At 41.1% G+C, this 19254-nt stretch overlaps 1 protein-coding gene across 7 annotated transcripts in view; it reads right to left on the bottom strand.

The window, feature by feature from the left end:
* Positions 1 to 19254, bottom strand: part of Map4 (microtubule associated protein 4) — a 147343-nt gene that overhangs the window by 35723 nt on the left and 92366 nt on the right. For 6 of the 7 annotated variants that reach the window (XM_052721673.1, XM_052721698.1, XM_052721714.1 and 3 more), the window contains 5 exons: positions 17564 to 17686; positions 15611 to 15724; positions 12873 to 13007; positions 10547 to 11698; positions 8903 to 9016 (listed from right to left, as the gene is read on the bottom strand). In XM_052721673.1, the coding sequence (XP_052577633.1) occupies positions 8903 to 9016; positions 10547 to 11698; positions 12873 to 13007; positions 15611 to 15724; positions 17564 to 17686 (1638 nt within the window). The remainder of the gene's footprint in view (positions 1 to 8902; positions 9017 to 10546; positions 11699 to 12872; positions 13008 to 15610; positions 15725 to 17563; positions 17687 to 19254) is intronic. The other variant, XM_052721705.1, reaches the window with a different exon arrangement.

Raw genomic sequence — 19254 nt, 5'->3', positions numbered from 1 at the left:
CAGTGATGGAGTGCTTGTGTAGCATATGTGTGGCTCAGACTTCTAGCCTCAATATGGCAAAGAAAAGAAAATACTAGTATCCTTTGGAAGGAGAGATATAATATGAAACTTTTATTTCTGTGTTGGAATAATTGCATGTGAGGCTGTGTGTTCAACCCTTACCTCACATTTATCCACACATCAGGCAATGCAAGATAACTAACATTCAAAAACATATTTAGATGTTTTCTTTCAAACAAGGTGATAGCAGCAGCCAAGGGGGATTGTTTTGAGGGTTAATTGAAAAATAAAGAGAGTTTACAACAGTTCTGGGCAAAGCAAATTTTAATAAATGGTAGCTATTTTCAGCTGTGTGACACAGAATCCCAGTAAATTCCACTAATATGCTCAAAAAAAGCCAATCTGGGCAGAAAAGCCTCTGGCACTGGGGAGGTAGAGGAAGGAAGGTGTCAAGGTTAAGTCCAATCTGGGCTGCAAGGAGACTGTCAAAGGAACCAAAACACCAGGCAGCAAGAAGGTGAGTTGAGGACAGAACAAAGAAAGGCGTATCACAAAGGGCATCCTTTTAAGAAAAGATTATAAAATGGGTGTTTCTCTAGTTGTGAAATAGTAGCAACTCCTAAGATTGCAAATGATTTTTTTTAACTGCTGAGCATATTTTATTTATGTATAAGGGCCTTGAAACTGTTAGAATTCTGGGTTTATAAATTACTTCAAGTTTCACACCAAGACAATTTCCTACCATAAACTGACATTCCCAGCTGCTGGCAAACAGTTGATGAGCTCCAGCAAACTGAAGTAGAAGAAGTGAAGTCAGATAAAAAGGAGAACAGGGTTCAGCATGGAAAGGAAGGGTCTATCTATGGGGTCCCCAAGTGTACCGTCATTTAGCTCTACTTGGTTTCCAGGGAAACAGCTAATGAGAAATATATACTGTAACTCCACATTTAACACCCTCCCTTGCCAACTTGTGCTTCCTTTACAAACAATGGGTGGTGGTGCGATTAAGACCTGTTTTGACAAATTGAGATCAGGCATCCTCATGTACGTCCATAAATCTTTCCTGCCTACAACAATATTCACCATACATAAAGAAACCTTTTGCTAAAGTTTTCCCGAATTTGAAGGTGGCGTGAAAATGTAAAAGAGAGTAAACATGATGCTAGAAGAAATTTACTTTCATTTCCAAAAAGGCTAAGGTTAACAAAAGGTAATTTATTCTAAATTTAAAATACATGTAAAACTCTACACTAAATACAAAGAAGAAACATCAGTAAATCAAACATAAACTTAGCATGGAAAACACGGGACAGAGTCAAAGGCTTAGAATTTAATCTTAAACTAAATTAAATAAAAAATATGCTAGGCAGGGTAAGACATGCCTTTAACGCTAGCAAACAAGAGAGGCAGTCAGATCTCTGAGTTCTAGGTCAGCCAGGGCTCCACAAGGGAGACTCAAAATAAGCAAACAAAAACCAAGAAAATTATATGGTCATTAACTGTCATCCAACTTTTTATTGGGAAGTACATACAATTTGTATGAAATTCTCCTGAGGAAAGAATGAGTAACACTTCAGATTCAAGAAGACTTGGGTTCAGAATTTAGCTCTTCTATACTCCTGTATAATCTTGAGAGTCTCCTATAAAATATACAGTATCTTTATGTATATGTGTGTGTGAGAGAAAGAAACAGAGACAGACAGACACATGTCTTCTTCCTATGGGTAACCAGATAGATAATATTCACTCACCAATATGGTAAGCATTCATTTTATTTATTGTATTTGTATACATATGCATGCTACAGCATTTATGTGCAGGTCAGGACAACCTATAGGCAGAATCAGTTCTGTCAGATTCAGGTCATCTATCTCAGCAGCAAGCACCTTTATCTGCTGAGCCATTATGCCACCCAGCACTATTATTTTTTAATAATGCCACTAATATCAACACTGACCAAAGATTGAAATCCAGGTGTAAAACCATTTAACAAGACAAATGGAGTCAAAACAGGTGAAAATCACCAATCTGGAAGATACCAGTTAGCATGAATGACTCAAGTGAAGAGCAATGGTAAATTGCTCTAAGGCCGTGTCTACCAGCTATGGATAAAACATCATCAGATCAGAGATAAGGCATGGTGGTATGAGCCTGTAATCCCAGCACTGGGGAGACAGAGGCCATCTAGTCAGGGAGTTTCAGGCCTCCCAGTGTTAGGAGCAGGAAGAGACTTTTGCCCACAGATCACCAGAGAAACCAGTAATGTTTCTCTGCCCTTTCAAAGGGAAGGACATATAACCTGTTTGTCCATCCAGAAAGCTGGGAATTGGAAGTGATAAACAGCTTGGTGATCTGCATTATTTGTTGGGCCAGGCCGTATCAAGCTCTCACAACCAGGACCAGAGATGGATAGTAATATAAATGACCATTACCTGTATCATCAGGGGCTCCCCCAAGCTCCTACAACCAGGATCAGAGATAGATGATGACCAAATGACCCTATACTGTATGACCATAACTAGGCCAGATCCTTCCTTAAGCTTAAGCTAATACAGGTAGCCTATCCCTAGAACCCATATTCTTGGAAGAAATGGCACATATTTTAAAATGAGTTTTGATATAACTATGAACCGGGTAATGTATTATACTAGGAAACTTTTTCTCCAAATTGTACTGTGTCTAAGTATGCTGGCAATAAACTGCTCTAAGTCACACTGACCCGAGTTTGCATTCTCACCTCTTCCCAGCTTGTTTCCCTGCCTGACAGCTGCAGACACCCCATTCCCACCAATCCCAGGACTGCTGTAGTAAGACTCTGCCTTAAAAAAGGAGTGTGACTACATATGTATGTACTGAGCTGTATAGCTCTGTTGAAAATCTGACAAGTTTAAACAGAAAGGTTTGTGTGAGTTAAGCATGTCACATGTTTATATAATATCATGAAATATGCATGTCATTATTCTTTTTTTAAGATTTATTTATTTTATGTGTATGGTGTTCTATCTGCATGTACGTCTGCAGGCCAGAAGAAGGCATCAGATCCCATTATAGATGGCTGTGAGCCACCATGTGGTTGTTGGGAATTGAACTCAGGACCTCGGGAAGAGCTGCCAGTGCTCTCAAATGCTGAGCCATCTCTCCAGCCCCGCATGCCATTATTTAAGCATAACTTCATTGGAAAATGTCTAAAGAGAAAAACTGAAATTGTTTAATGGATAGAAAAAGACAATTTTAATGCTTATTCCTTTGTATCTTATCAATGTGTTAATCAATTAAAAATTAATTAACTTTAGGGAATTATAGAGATGACTACACTCATAATGTAAAATAGTAAATATGGAAGAAAAAAAAAAAAGGAACATTTCTTGACTTTTTTTTGACAGGACCTTATGTTTCCCAGACTGGCCTTGAACTGATCCTCCTACCTTCATCTCCCAAATGCTGGAATTACAGGTGTGACCTAGGGTGCCCAGCTCAGGATAAAGCCTTTTTTTTTCTTTAAAATTTTATTAAACTTTATTCTTTGTGCATTAGTGTGAAGGTGTCCGATCCCTTGGAACTAGAGTTACTGACCGTTGTGACCTGCCATGTGACTGCTGAGAATGGAATCTGCAAAAGCAGCCAGTGCTCCTAACCGCTGAGCTACCTCTCCAGCCCCTTTTAGATAAATAGATAAAACCTTCTAACTATTCAAAAGTATCTATTGTTCTTAGAGGTAGCAATAGGTAGAATTTAGAGAAACAGCAATAAATTTTGCTCAATACACATTACACTCCCTTCAGCCACTCTGCAAGGTGATTCCTAACACATAACTGAGTCTAGGATGACCTGGCGGGGTCCAGATAGCTCTGCAGTTTCTAAGAACAAACCTGATTTCTAGAATTCTCTGCAAACACTGAACATTTCTTTGGAAATCCTGGCTAGGTTCTCCAAAAATTTACTTGTTACCTTTTAATCACTGATAAAACTAATGATAAAAAATTGGCCTAGAAAATAAAACTCAAGAATGTGGTAGAATTCTGGAATGTTCTCTACATGCTATTCTGTTTCATTTTCTGCTTTGTTAACTGAGAAGCTAAGAGAAGAAATATAAAAGTAGAAAGATGAAAATAGCCTGTGTATCCTTTCTTACATCACAAGTATTCCAATCCAGGTGCTTATTCATGCACAGCACAAACTTTCACCACAAGGACAGGTCCACACCGTGCAGAACACAACCTCACGATGAAACTTTTGCAAAGGTCTAACTAGCTACTTGGCACAGGCAACTGGTGTTTTTGTTGTTGTTTTTAAGTTTCTCGTTAGTAGCTGCATCGTGCAAACTGGTTAAGAAAGCACTGTTTGTTGGCTGCAAAAATCTTGAAAAGCAAGGAATTATTTTTAAAGTTAGGTTCAGGGAACCCATGATTAAATGTGTCTGGGGGAGGGGGGCAATGCAAGCACACATGATTAATCTCTAAATCTTAAGAAAAAAAATTAATCTTAATCTCACTCCAATTACTTATTAAAGTCCCAAAGGGCAAAACTGGGAGGAATTTTATCATCATAAGTGAAGTTTATGAGCAGTTTGGTGAACATAGGCTATGCCTCAAACTCTAATCCATATGCAACTACTGACCAATGGTAGTTACAGCAACAAAACTTGTCAAACCAGTCTCTCCGACCTGGTACCTTGAGAGATCATTTCCCACTACTAGAAACATGAAGTCTGTGCCAACCAAAGCTAGGGCTACTAGTATAAAGGCATGCCATTTTCATTTGAACTGAAAGCAATTTGGGTATTTACTCCCACTACCTCGAGCTATTTACATACTAAAAATAAAAGAACAACAACAAAGCCAAGTTTCATAATTTTATTTGGTGTAAATATTTACACCAAATAAGGATTGCTGCTTTGCCTAAACTTTACACATAGGATACACAACATAAGAAAAAGAGGGCTGCAATGCTCTCAAGATACAGGGCTGCATTAAAAAGGCATGCAACCAAGTCGCCACTCCCTCAAGCTGAATACAGGGCATGCGTTGGCTGAGAAAAACATGGAAGTAGCAGTTACAGGGTTCCATGCCAACAAACCAATGATCTACAAGGATGATTAGAGTCGCAATGGAACCCAGGCACAGGCTGTTTGCTTTTTGATGCTGATTAAAAAGCCAAAGCACACACGTTTCCCCATGGCAGGGTCATACCACTGGACTTGAGCAGCTTGGATTTTTCTCTTTCCTGGCTTGTAGACTTTGGCAAATGTGGGGTGAATCCTCGAGACTTTGTAGGTCTCATGTAGCCTTTCACTGGCTCTGCCACTCTGCTTTTGTCTTCCTTCTTCCTTTCACTCCGCACCGTCAGTTCAGATATCGCCAGCATCTTCTGAGGAGCTTCGATCCCATTACCTTTCAGCTGTTGGACTTGGGGGTCCTTGTAAGCAGTCACCACTAATTTACCTTCTCCCTCAACACTGCCACATGAGAAACCTGACTGTTCTGTTGTTAGCATGGCAACACATTCCAATTTTGTGACTTTACAAGATAGACTAGTTTCTTTTAATTTATCCTTTTCATTTTCTGGAGGCAAAAGAATGGTATCTAGCTTCTTATCCAAACTATCTGAGCCCTTGGAATCTCTCTCTCTCTCATTTTGGTCCTCAGACAAACTGAATTTCTGTGATTTACTTCTCAAAGGGTCAGGGTTTTGAACTGGGGCAGAGTCTTTCTCAGTTCCCTTCTCCTCGTTCACTAAAGATGCTGGCAAACCACCATTATATGCATGTGTTCCGAGGACTCTGGCCTCTTCTGGCAGGCTCTGGCTTTCTGAGGGCATACCAGGAAGCAAGTGTCCTTTAGCTGGCTCAATGGCGTGCTCTGCTGAATGTTTAGAGGACCCATGCTGCTCTAATTCAGATTCTCCTACCTCATGCCTTTCAGGGATTATCCCTCCTTCATTCTTCCTGCAATCTGAAAGCTCACCTTTATTCTTAAGAGAACCATCTCCACGACTGTTAATCTTTCCTTGGGCTTGTGTAGTCGCAGGAACTGCTGTGCTAGTAGAGGGCACAGCAGCAGAGGGAGCCTTGGACGTTTCTTGAGCCGGGACTCCATCTTTGCTATAAGTATCTTGTACTAATAATTTGGGATTCTGGGCTAAGAATCTCTCTTGCCCACTTTTTCTACAAGTGTCAGGTGAGGAATCATCTTCCTTTACTACCTGAGAAGTAGGACATGGCTGTGTTTCACAGCCTGCTGATCCCATAACCTCTGGAGGAGCTGACTTACTCAGCCCTGACGGCTCTCTCCCAGAGGTAAATGTAATATTTCTATTTTCATCCATATACCCCATTCCTTCAACTCTGCAGTCTCCTGTGGTTTCCATGGGAATATGTATTTTTGTTGTATCTGTCCTAATCTCCAAACTGTGCTTCTCAGGAAAACTATTTTTAACTTTTTTACATTTCCCATCATTACTCCTTTTATTAGGTTTGTCAGCCACTGCAGTGTGTCCCTTGGCTACACGTGTCTTGTTTTCCTCAGGTTCTACTGAGGGAACAAATTCTGCTCCCCAGACTGGGTCTTGGGAGCTCCCATTTGTCACCTTGTCAGCTGGTTCAGCAGTAACAGTAGAAGCTTGGACTGCGTTTGTTTTATTCCCCACAAGAGCCCCAAGTTCAACAGAAGTAGACTCAACATTCTTACTCTTTTTGTCAGCAACGTTTGTTGCTGTGGGTGTGTGTGAGAACAGAGGAGCGTGTATTTTAGGGAAAGCCTGCCCTAATTCCCCCTTGTTATGGGCTATACTACCATCATCACTCTCCTTCTCTACACAAGGTGGGCTGATGATTTCCTCCTTGCCCTCCATTTTGCTAGGCTGTACAGGATAATTATTTTTAAACTTTTTGTTTCTGCCTTCATTGACTCTCTTTTTAGTCTTTTCAGAAATCCAGGGAGTTGACTCATGATCCATCCAAAGGCACTTCCCTTCCTTGCTCTGGTTACTGATGCCCGTATTTTTAACCTCAGCACTTCTTTCTGTCCTAGCATACGAAGTCTGAGTACAGCTTGACCCAGTTTCCAAAGGAATCAATGGTATGGTGCTTCCCACACCAGCATCAGCTATGTCCCTGGCCACCCTCACCACTGCCTCAGTGAGATCAGTAATAGCCTCTGGTTGCTTTGAAGAATCCAAGCCTAGCCCTCTTCTCGGAGTCTCAATACTCACTATTCCAAGTTCAGGGACTGACTCACTTGGCATAGGAACAGCTCTCTCCTCCTTCTCACTGTTCAGAAGGAGTGGCACCTCAGATTTGGTTCCTAACTTCCCGGAGCCTGCTCTGACTTTCCCAGGACCCCTTCCCTTTCTGCTTTTGCTCTCCAGCCCAGGAGCCTGCATTAACTCTTGGTCTTTCGGCTCCTCAGAAGCGAATAGGCTGGTTCCGTCTCTCGGCTTGGGGCATGTTTCTGGATTTCTTTCTTTAACACCTTTAGCATCTTTAACTCCGTCAGGAAACATCTGCAGTGTAGTCATTTTACCCTCACCACTGCCTCCCTTCAGACGGTCTTCTAATGGACTGTTTGCCGTTGAAGTGAGGGGCAAATTTGATAGCACTTTTTCTGTTGTAGGTTTCGAAACTCTACTCATAATCTCTTGGCCGAATATGGGGGAACAAGCCCCAAGCAGAGTTGTCGCTTTGTGTGCAGCACTGTCTATCGGGGATCCTTCCAAACGGGAAGGGCCCACTGCCATGCTTGCATCCACTAAAGGCTTCAGGTGTGAAGGAGCTGAGGATCTGTGTTGCTCCTGTTGTAGCAAGTTCTCATCTTGGTTCTCTGGCACTGAGCGGTTACCTCTGTGATCTTCCTCTACTCTCAGCTTGAGCTGAGCATTTACAACAGTCTCTGGAGGTTGTACTGGACATGAAGTAATGCTGTGACTCTTGGCACAGTCAGACTTCAAGACTTCTCTGGATTCAAGTCCATATTCTGTGCCCACAGTAGTAGGCTGGCTGGGGCCAACACCTGACTTCAAGGCCCCAGGGGAAACAGGATGGTCTTTGGGTCCATCTGCATTGTCGTCCCAAGGTCCCCCAGCTCGGGACTGAGGATATCTCTTTTGCTTTGGTTTCTTCTTCTTTTTCCTCATTATCATTGGCATGATTTCTATATCCCTGGCCTCCCTGACATGATCTCTCTCGGGTACTAGCAATTCGGTATGAATATTTTTCCTTTGGTTCCCATGCTCACCACAGGAAGATGAACCAGAGACCAAACCCAACTCAGAAAAAGGGTAGGGGCCCAGTCTGGGATCAAGAGTCTTCCATGAAGGAGAACCTTCCAGCAGCTCAGGAGGGACCCTGGCAGGCCTGGCCCGGGCTGACCTGCGGTCACTGGGTCTGCAAACTTGTTTACCTTGTGAGGGAGGGGTACCTGTAATACATGAACTTAGCTAAAATTCTAAACAACAAATTCCTTGTTATCATTTCTAAAAAGAAAGTTTATTTAGTGACTCATTTAAGTAGTCTATTGTCACAGCATTCACTCATTCATTCGCTCATAAAAAAGTTTTTCCCAAAACTTTTCTCATCCTTAGCTGGGGTAATCAAAGACCATCACCTCAGGTCAAGAATTGTTTTTTTCAGATATATTTATATATTTTTAAAAATCTTTACCTTATTAAAGTAGTTCAGAGTACATTGAGAAGACTGAAATAACAAGTTCAGGAACTGACAGAACAGTGAACAGTCAACTTGATCAAAATTTAGTGTCCTCAAGTGACACTAAAGAAATGAAATGTATTGAAGAAAACTGACTTCATAAACTGTACTCATAATTACCACCACACAAGACAGGAACAAAAAATGTCCATCACCATCCCACCACTTATAAGTGAACTATTTGCAGGATTCTCAACTTACCTGAAGAAAGTTCAGAAGACTGACTGCCAGAGGTTTCCTTCTGCTTTAAGGTCTCTAACAGAGTACCTTCATCTACTGGCAAGTTAGACTTTTGGTCTGCAGCTTTGACTGGTTCTAAAGGTAATAGTAAAAATCATGTAAGTTTCAGAGAAACAGTATTTCAACTATTTTTTCATCTGCCATAAAATGGAGATGAGAATGTGTTTACATTAATGTCCTACACTAAACAGAAAACCAGAGGGGCATTGGAAGGCATCATCAAGAGGGGTCCCTGTTTTTTTCCTTTTTTAAAATTAATTTTTGTCTGTTGGTGGTGGCGAATGTCTTTAATCCCAGCACTCAGGAGACAGAGCAAGGAGGATCTCTGTGAGTTCGAGGCCAGCCTGGTCTATAGAGGGAGATCCAGGACAAGCACCAAAACTACATAGAGAAATCCTGTCTCAAAAAAATAAATAAACAATAAATAAATAATAAACAAATGATTAATTAAATAACTAAATGATCGATTGTTTTTTTATTTATCTTATGTGGAGGAGCACGCATGTCACAGCATATATTGGGAGGTCAGAGAACACTTCAGTTGGTTCTCTCCATTCACCATGTAGGTTCCAGTAATTAAACTTAGGTCATCAGGCTTGATGGCTGGTGCCTTCACACGATGAGACATCAGCACTATTTTTGTCTTTGTAAATAAAATAAACAAACAAAAAAAACCCCAAACAAACAGAATTGTTTTTGAAAGCCAGAGAGAATGATCCAATGGAAAGGAGATTTAATTAATTATTTTAAGGTGCGTTACTTTTATTTATGCTCTGGAACATTTGTTTAGTGATGCAAAGATGTGTTACATTTGTTTGATTAAATAAAATTCACCTGTGGTCAAGAGGCTGCGACAGCAACTAGCTGACAGGAAGTGGTATGGAGGAACTGGGGGGAGAAGGGCTTTTAAGTGGGGGCTGGGAGAAGGTGGAGGGGCTTTTTGGGAGTCAGGAGCAAGAAGAGGAGGTGAGCAACTTGCTGTTCAGCCTCTCTGAGGAGCAGAATTCCACCTCTACCTTTGAATCTTGAGTTCTTTAGAGGGACAGAAATTTAGATAGAGACAGAAATTTAGGTAAGTTCCCTTAGTAGCTTTCAAAGAGTCAGTGCCTGAAGGAACAGAATCTCCTCAGGCTGCAGCTTTTGCAGCCAAACTGCTGCAGCAGCAGAGTTGCAGTTGCTGATTAGGACAGCCGAGGCTTAAAAGGCAACAACAGTTATAAAGAAAAACAACAAGAATGATGATACTTAAGCAGATGGGACTTGTTGTCAAGTGAGGAGAGGTTGGCTTTACTTCAGAGAAGACAGACAGTTTACCCATAAAAACAGTAGAAAGGCAGAGGTAGTGCATATAGATACAAATCACTATGGAGATGAGGTAGGTAATGGTGGTTTGTGGATCTTAGCTTACTGCCTCATTTGTCTGGAAGTAAAGCAAGGATGAGCACAGAATGGGACTAGTCATCAAAGGAAGAGGGTGAGAACACTGATTAGGAGGCATGTGAGTGGACCTGTAAAGCAGTAAAGCTGCATTTTACCAGGCATGACATTTGTCCCTTAGTTTATACCTTAGTAGAGAGAATACTGAGAAAAAGCAGGAGCCCATACCTGGTAGAATCATGCAAGAAGGTACTGCTGACTGCCCCTTGTACTGGACAGATTCTAACTGGGAGTCTTTACTTAGTTCTTGGGTCTGTGCATTTTCCTTGTCTTTAATTTGAGCTGCTGCTACTTCTGTTTCCGAGAGTAGTGCAACATCCTTGGCTGGAGTCACGTTGCTGTCCAGAGTCAACCCTGTTCCTAAGAGCAGAACGGCATCCTCAGCCAGGGGAGCCTCTGTTTCTGGAGGCAGAGAAATGTCCTTGATTGAGGCCACCTCTTTTTCTGAAAGAGGGGTCGAATTGTTGCTCTTAGTCGCCTTTGTTTCTGAAAGTATAACCACTTCCTTGCCCAGAGACACTTCTGATTCTGGGAGTGGAGTCATATCTCTGACCATGTCCAATTTTGCTTCAGGGGGTGGAGCCATATCCTTATCCAGGGTCATTTCACTTTCCAGAGATGGAGTCACGCTCTCGGCCAGAGATCCCTCTGTTTCTAAGGGCAACGTTACATCCTTTGTCAAGATCATCAGGGTGTTTGAGGGCAGTGCCAAGTCCCTTGCCAAGCCCACCTCTGTTTCTGAGGACAAGTCCATCTCCTCAGCTGAAGGTATTTCTGCAGAGGACTCAGCATCCTTTGCCAGTGCCGCTTCTATTGCTGAGGAGGAAACCATGACACTGACCGGGGCTACCTCTGTTTCTTTGGGAAGCACCATATCCTCAGGTGGTACCAAGTCCATTTTTACTGCAAACGTGAGCTCTGTTTCTTTGGGCAGTGTCACATCCTTGCCTGGGACCATTTCAGTTTCTGTAGGAGGTGCCATATCCTTGGTCAAAGATACATCTTCTGTCGGCAATATGACATCCTTAACAGGGGCCACCTCTGTTCCTACACGTCCTTCCATGTCCTCAGCCAGGAACAGATCGGATTCACTGGATGGCTGCATGACCTCTGACAGCATCACATCTGGTTTCCTGGTCTCTTCTGTATCTTTAGCAAATGCCACTTCGGGTCCTGTGCCTGGTGTCATGTCTGTGGATGAAGATAGCTCTGTTTTTCTAGATGGCACCACATCAGCAGTCTTCTCTTCGGCCATCATTTCCAATGCTTTATTTGGCAGCTGCTCTTTTACTGATTCCACTTCTATTTCCTTGGATCGCTCTAAGGAAATTAAGTTTAAAAAATGAGGATGTAGCAGGAGTAGAGAGATGGGTCAGAGATTAAGAGCACTGGCTGCTCTTTCAGAGGACCTGGTTTCAATTCCCAGCACCCACATGGCAGCTCACAACTGTCTGCAACTCAAATTCCAGGGGATATAACAACCTCACACAAACATACATGCAGGCAAAATATCAAAGCACATAAAATAAAAATAAATAAACCAAAAAAAAAATCTTTTTTTTATTTTGTATTAAATTTAGGACCTAGCATTAACTACTGATAACCCTGAATTTAAAAATTACTTTCTGGCTACACAGAGAAACCCTGTCTCAACCACCACTCCCCTTCCCCAAAATTTACTTTCTGGGCTGGAGAGATGGGTCAGCAGTTAAGAGCAAAGACTGTTTTTCCTGAAAACTCAAGTTTTATTCCCAGCACCCACATAGTGGCTCACAAGCATCTGTAACTCCAGTTCCAAGGGATTTGATGCCCATTTCTGGCCTCTGTGGGCACCAGGCACACATATGGTGTGCTTACAAATAAACAAGACCAAACGGTCACGCCCAGAAGTTTTAAAGTTATGAAAATTACTTTCTTAGGAAACACAAAATACTTGGATTTTATAAATATCAAATTTATACAAATTAAGAAGCTGCAGAGTTAATGTATGATGTCTGTCTTTGACAACTCAACATTTAAAAGAATGAAACAATGCTAAAAAGACAAGTCATTATCTCTGTTTGGGGGCTGCCATAAAATGTGCTAAGAAAACAAGATGTGGAGAAGACATAACCAAGAGAGAAAATACATGTTTAAATAAAAGAACAGTTATGCCTTTAATCCCAGCACTCAGGAAGCAGAGGCAGGTGGATCTCTGTGAGTTCGAGGCCAGTCTGGGCTACAGAGTGAGTTCCAGGACAGGCTCCAAAGCTACACAGAGAAACCCTGTCTCGAAAACGACAACAACAACAACAACAGACCAGTTATGTAATCAATCACAGTCAAAGTTCCAGGCCAGCCTAATCTACACAGGATCTATATTGAGACTCAGTCTCAAAAAGAAAGACAAAAAACAAATTTGTCTGTATCTGCTATAAACTGCTGAAAAAAGTTGGGGCTTTGTGATTACTGGTGCCATAACCAATACCTGACAAAGTAGCTTTCAATGATTTACCTGCTGCCGGCTGTAGGGTTTCTATACTACCTTCTGGAGAAACCACGGATTCTGAGTATGGAGAGTCTGAGGCTTCCACAGACCACTCCTGAGATGCAACAGCCATGGGAGCAAATGAGTCACTGGGAAGCATACCTAATAATGAAACACAGTTTTTAAATGTGGTCATCAATGGAGGGGGAAAGGCATTTGATAGCTTAAATCAGTGACCACACAAACTCAAGGACCAATAAGAGTAGAGGTTTTACAGGAAGGTCAGCTGGCATTCTTCAGTTTTGTGTTAATTGTTGGTTTTTAAAGATTTACTTAGTTGGTGCTATAGTTACGAGCCTCCCCATGTGGTTTCTGTATCAAACTGGTCCATCACAAAACAGCAAGTGCTCTTAATACCTAAGACACCTCACTGCCCAGGTTTGAGATAAACTGTTACCAGGCAAAGAGAAACACTATATCCTAGTAGCACCAGGGACACATTTTTATTACTTCCTACTGATGTCACAGAGATTTAAAATACTGAAGACTGAAGACTACCAATACCAACTTCAATGGAATATAGTAGATAGCAAATTATTGTGAGCCTTCCTTCACGTATAAAGCAATATTAGAGCCAGGAAGTGGTTTGTGCATGCCTTTAATCCCAGCACTTGGGAGGCAGCAAGTTCAAGGCCAGCCTGGTCTACAGAGCAAGTTTCAGAACAGCCAGGGCTACCCAGAGGGCCACCCAGAGAAACCCTGTCTTGAAAAACCAAAAAACAAACAAACATAAAACAAGATTAGAATCTGCCTTTATGAAAATGCTTAATAAATTATTAGCAAGTTGACAAATACAAGAATTATGCTCTTCTATGGCAGACATAATATGAGATTTACTATCAGATGGTTCCAGCTATTACCAGCTATTAAATTCTTTTTCTTTCTTCCTTCCTTCCTTCCTTCCTTCCTTCCTTCCTTCCTTCCTTCCTTTCTTTCTTTTTATTTTTTAGGAAACAGACCTTCACTCTTAGCCTTAAACTCCTGAGCTCAGGTGATGCTCCTGTAAAGCCTTCTCGGTAGCTGGTGCTACAGGCATACAGCATCATATTCAGAAAGATGATTGCACATCAAACAACAGTACGGTATGGACTAATTACTATAGGAATACAACAAGAACTCTGAGGATTAGATTATCACAGAAGGTTTCAGAGAAGCAGGAGCAGAAGAGGGCAGTCAATATTAAAATCAAGAGCCCTCTTAGAAGCCAGGCAGTGGTAGCACACACATTTAATTCCAGCACTTGAGAGGCAGAGGCAGATGAATCTCTGTGAGTCTGAGGCCAGCCTGGTCTACAAATCGAGTTCCAGGACAGCCAGGGCTGTTACACAGAGAAACCCTGTCTCAAAAAGCCAACAGTCCTATTAGCAAAGAAAGCACAAAGACATCAACAAGACAAGAAGCTGCTGAATTATGAGATCAATCTTATTCAAGTAGGTCTGGTGTATCCTACAGGACAAACAGGACTATTCAAACCATGGGGAAATGACCTGAAAAAAAAAAATCAAAGAAATTTAAAATTGCATAAAAAATGTCTTTTAAAAAAGACAACTATTCAGGGATTCAGGATGATCGGTACAGTGGGCTATTTAGATTGGGCTAGGCAGAAAGACTGAGTAGAAGACTAATAGGGTGATCTATATGTGAAGGGATTTAAATGGGAAGAAACCAAAGAGGACACAAAAGAATCTAAGGCATACTGTTCTAAGACAAGAGCATGGGGACACACAGGTGGAATCCTAGCTGCCATCAAGGGTGCAGGATCATGAGTGTGAGCCCACTCCATGCAACACAGTAAGACTTTGTCTAAAAATAAATGGAGAATCATAGACTTCAAAGGAGGGGGACAAAAGAGAAAGTAGTCAGAAGGCACTCAGAGCAGTAAAACATCAAAATGCCAACAGACAAGATGAGGGTTGTTTACAATGTACCCGACACCATGCTATATTTTTAACATCTCTAAACTAGGAACAAATGCTGGCTCCATTGTATATATTTAAAAGATCAGTGGGGAAGTCTGTGGCTCAGCTGGATTACTTGCCCAGCAAGCATCAAGAGCTGCTGTGATCCAATGCTTTATAGCCAGGTCCCAGTGGGTTCCATATATCATCTCAGTACTTGGTAATGGAGGAAGGAAGAGTAGGAGAGATAATTCTTTGCTACGTAACAAATTTGAGGACAACCTAGGATACATGAGATACTATCTCAAATAATAATAAATATTAAAAAACGGAAATTTAGGAAGTAATTTTTTCTAGACCATGAAAGGCAAAATGCGGACAAAGAATCTGACCATACATTATAGGATTCAAGGTCTTGTAAACAGCCCAAATGTGAATTCTCTAATTTGCCACTCCCTGGAGATCCTAAAAATCCTTACCCTTTCAGTTTCAGTCCAAGGTGCTATGTAATATGGTGTGTGTGTGATTACTGGAGCCATAACATACATACATACATACATACATACATACATACATACATACACACACAATGATTTTTCATAATGTCACATTAGTCCAGGTGTGGAGAAGAGAGAATCAGGAGTTTAATTATGCCCTTTACATAGATAAAGCCAGCCTAAGCTGATTTCTTATGTAGAACGTCCCTCAAAATTTTTATTTTATTTTTCCCTTAATCATTTGTCATTTATTGTATGGATCTTTGTACAATGAATAAGTGGTAGATAATGGATCTGGCTGAAGCCATACCATAACTGTCTTCCAGAGGATCACTTTGCTCCATAAATGCTGAAGCTTTTGTGGGTTCACTGGAGACAAAGAGCAGATCTGCCAGGCCATCATCATGGTGCACCTGAAACGGATCTAGGATAAAAACAGAATCATACAGTGAATGCAATTAGAAAGATTATTATCTCTTAGTTCCTATTAACATTGATTTGCTACATTTGTATTGCCAATAGTAAATTAAATAAAATAACATGACTACATGACAAAGAAGCAATAAATACTCACTAATTCATTTGGTATAACAAAATATAATCCATTGTTCTCTTAAAATTTGATTATCTAGGAGAGCCAGCAAATACAAAACCTCATGAACGAACACTCAATACTCCACAGCATAAAAACATGAATGCCTAAGTTAGATCCTCAACACCCCAAAAAATGAACACTGGTATGGTGGTACATGCTTATAAATTCAGTGCTGGAGACACAAACACACATACACAAACACATAAAAATTAAAAACCAAATAATAAAATGTTGTAGAATATTATTTTAAGGTGTGTTACTTTTGTTTATGTTGTATTTGTTTAACTCTGTGAAGCTGTGTTACTGTGCTTGTCTAACACACCTGATGGTCTAGAACTGAATGAATGGTCAATAACAAGGCAGGAGAAAGGATAGATGAGGCTGGCAGGCAGAAAGAATATATAGAGGGAGATATCTGGGAGGAGAGGGCTAGGAGCCAGAGAAGAAGGAAGACTCCAGGGGCCAGTCACCTAGCTACACAGCAAGCCATGGAATAAGAGTACAATTTACAGAAGCAAGAAGAGAACGGGAAAAGCCCAGAGGCAAAAGGTAGATGGGATAATTTAAGTTAAAGAAAGCTGGCTAGAAACTAAGCCAAGCTAAGGCCGGGTATTCCAAATTAAAAATAAGCCTCCCTATATGATTTTGTTTGGGAGCTAGGTGGCAGGCCCCCCAAAAGAGTGAAAACAAGCAACAACAATAGAATGTATAGTGGGCATGAAGATACATGCCTGTAATCCCAAACACTCTCAAGTTCAAAGCCAAAATCAGCTACAAAATGAGATCCTGTCCCCAAAAAACCAAACCAAACTAACTCAGCTAGAAGGTTATCCATAGAACAAGAGCAGGTATCTCTTGTGGGCACTGTGAAGAATACTGCATTTCAAATGTTTGCTGAGATCAGTATGATGGTGAATGAAGGCTTTAACCCCAGTTCTAGGCCAGCCAGCCCTTACATAGTGAGATGCTATCTATCTTTAAAAATCAAATCTTGGTTCGGACAGCAGTGGCACACCTTTAATTCCAACCCTTGGGAGGCAGAGACAGGCAGATCTCTTTGAGTTTGAGGCCAGCCTGGTCTACAGAGCGAGATCCAGGACAGGCACCAAAACTCCATGAAGAAACCCTGTCTGGGGGGAAAAAAAAAATCAAATCTTGGGACTAGAATTAAACTTTTGAGAGTCAGTTCTCTGGCATAAAATAAGCACTGCTATTACTGAAATAATTTCTGTGAAAAGAATTAGGGTGCTAACAGATTCCTGAACCTTTAGCTTTTAATGTACATGAATGTGAGACAATTTATTAGTAACTGGTTTTGCAAAGACTATACAAAAAAAAAAAACACTACAGGGAATTAAGTGTTTCTGAAGAAAGGATAAATAAAGCTGGATGTGGCTGACCTACCCCTGTAATCCTAACATTTTGAAAGGCTGACAGGTGGGAGAATTGTTACTGTGGACTACAGTATGAGACCCTATTTCAAACACAGAAAGAAAAAGGAGGATAAAGATAAAGGTTCAAGTGAATGTCTACAGAAAATAATTATACTTTGGCCATGCCTTACTGAGCTTTTTTGAAGCCCAAATGCTTTATCTTAGTGGGAGCTACAGCCTTGTCACCTATTACCTCACAGCTCACATTCAGTAGTCACACACAGCCTGCACTTACCAGTCTGGTTAGTACCTAACACTCCCTGAGGCTGGAAACAAAAGCTTGCCTCTTCTGGCCAGTTCTGGTTGTTCTGATATTCCTGGTAGGCTATTTTCTCTTCAAGGAAGTCAGTGGGAGACCCTTAAGATACAAACACAAAATAAATTACAAGATACTACTATTTCCAATCTATTAGAATTTACAAGTTACAGATAGAACAATATAACACAGTCACATCTAATAAACATCTTTCAGGGGGAAAAGGGGTTTTTTTTGTGTGTGTTTTTGAGACAGGTTTCTCACTATGTAGCCCTAGCTGGCCTCAAACTATCTGCCTACATCTGTTTCCAGAGTACTAAGATTAGAGGTGTGGGCTACTAAGCCCAGAAAGGAGAAAAAAATGTTTTTTAAAGCTAGAAGGAAATGGAAAGGTACTCCACAGTCAAGAAGAAAAGATTCAGTATTAAGGTAATTCTTGGACAAGCAAGATAGCTGAGTTGTAAAGATACCTGCTAGCAAGCCTGATGACCTAAGTTCATGACCAACTCCTGCAGGCTGACGACTGACTTCCACATGTATACCATGCACTTGCTCCCAGACACACATACACAAAAGAAATTTAAACAAACAAATAAAGGCAATTCTCAAATTAACCCATAGATACAGGGCAATTCTTGAATTCTGGCTTTCGGGCTAAAATTAAGTTTAGATTTAAAGCAAATAAAATTTAAAAATAGCGGATGTTTTAAAAAGCTATCTATTCCATAATCTATACAAGTTAAAAATAAAAAAGTATACCCAAAACAATTTTGAAGAAAAAATAAGTTCCAGGGCTTATAGTACCTGATTTGCCAAGTCAGTGTAAGCACACAGGCTCCCTTTGGTACTGACCACATACTTAAAGCTCCAACTCTGTGCCTGGCATAAAGCAAGTACTCAAGTGCTGTTACAGAGAAAAGAACTCCAAAGGAAAAAAAAAAAGACAAAACAAAAAAAAAACTGTTAAGAGTCAATTGGCACCAGGCAGATCTCTGTGAGTTCCAGGCCAGCCTGGTCTACAGCGTGTGAGATCCCAGACAGGCTCCAAAACTAGAGAGAGAAACCCTGTCTCGAAACCACTCCCCCCCCCCCAAAAAAAAAAGGTCAATTGGCTTATCCCAGCACTTGGGAGGCAGAAGCAGGTGGATCCTGGTGAGTTTGAGAACAGCCTGATCTACATAGCAAGTTCCAGTAGAGTCAGAACTACATAGTGAGACCCTGTCTCCAGGGATTTTAATTTAAAAAACAAAAAGGATGAGGGGGATCTTTGGGTTTCATCAAAGATGCCAACATAAGTAAAGAGTTTAAGGAGGGAACTGAAACAGAGTTTCACTATGTGGCCCTGGCTGGGTGGATTGTAGGTCCTAGATGTAGACAACTTTGACCTTGGAATTGTTTCCTGAAGGCTGTAGTCCCAAGTGTGGCCACCATATCCCATGTAGCTGTAATCACAAGTGTGGCCACCATTCCCATATGGCTATAATCACAAGTGTGGCCACCATTCCCATGTGGCTGTTTTTTTCTTTGTTAAATTTTCTTAATGTGTATGAGTGGTTTTTGCCTGTGAGTATGCATGTGCCTGGTCAAAAGAGGGCATCAGGTCTTTGGAACTTCAGTTATGAGACAACATATGGATCCTGGAACCAAACCCAGGACCTCTGCAAGAACAA

This window comes from Peromyscus californicus, unplaced genomic scaffold, assembly GCF_007827085.1.
Source record: "Peromyscus californicus insignis strain IS unplaced genomic scaffold, ASM782708v3 Scaffold_11__1_contigs__length_118956290, whole genome shotgun sequence".
Taxonomy (NCBI): Eukaryota; Metazoa; Chordata; class Mammalia; order Rodentia; family Cricetidae; genus Peromyscus; species Peromyscus californicus.
Note: the sequence above shows the minus strand (reverse complement) of the source record. Positions and strands in the feature narration are given on the sequence as shown.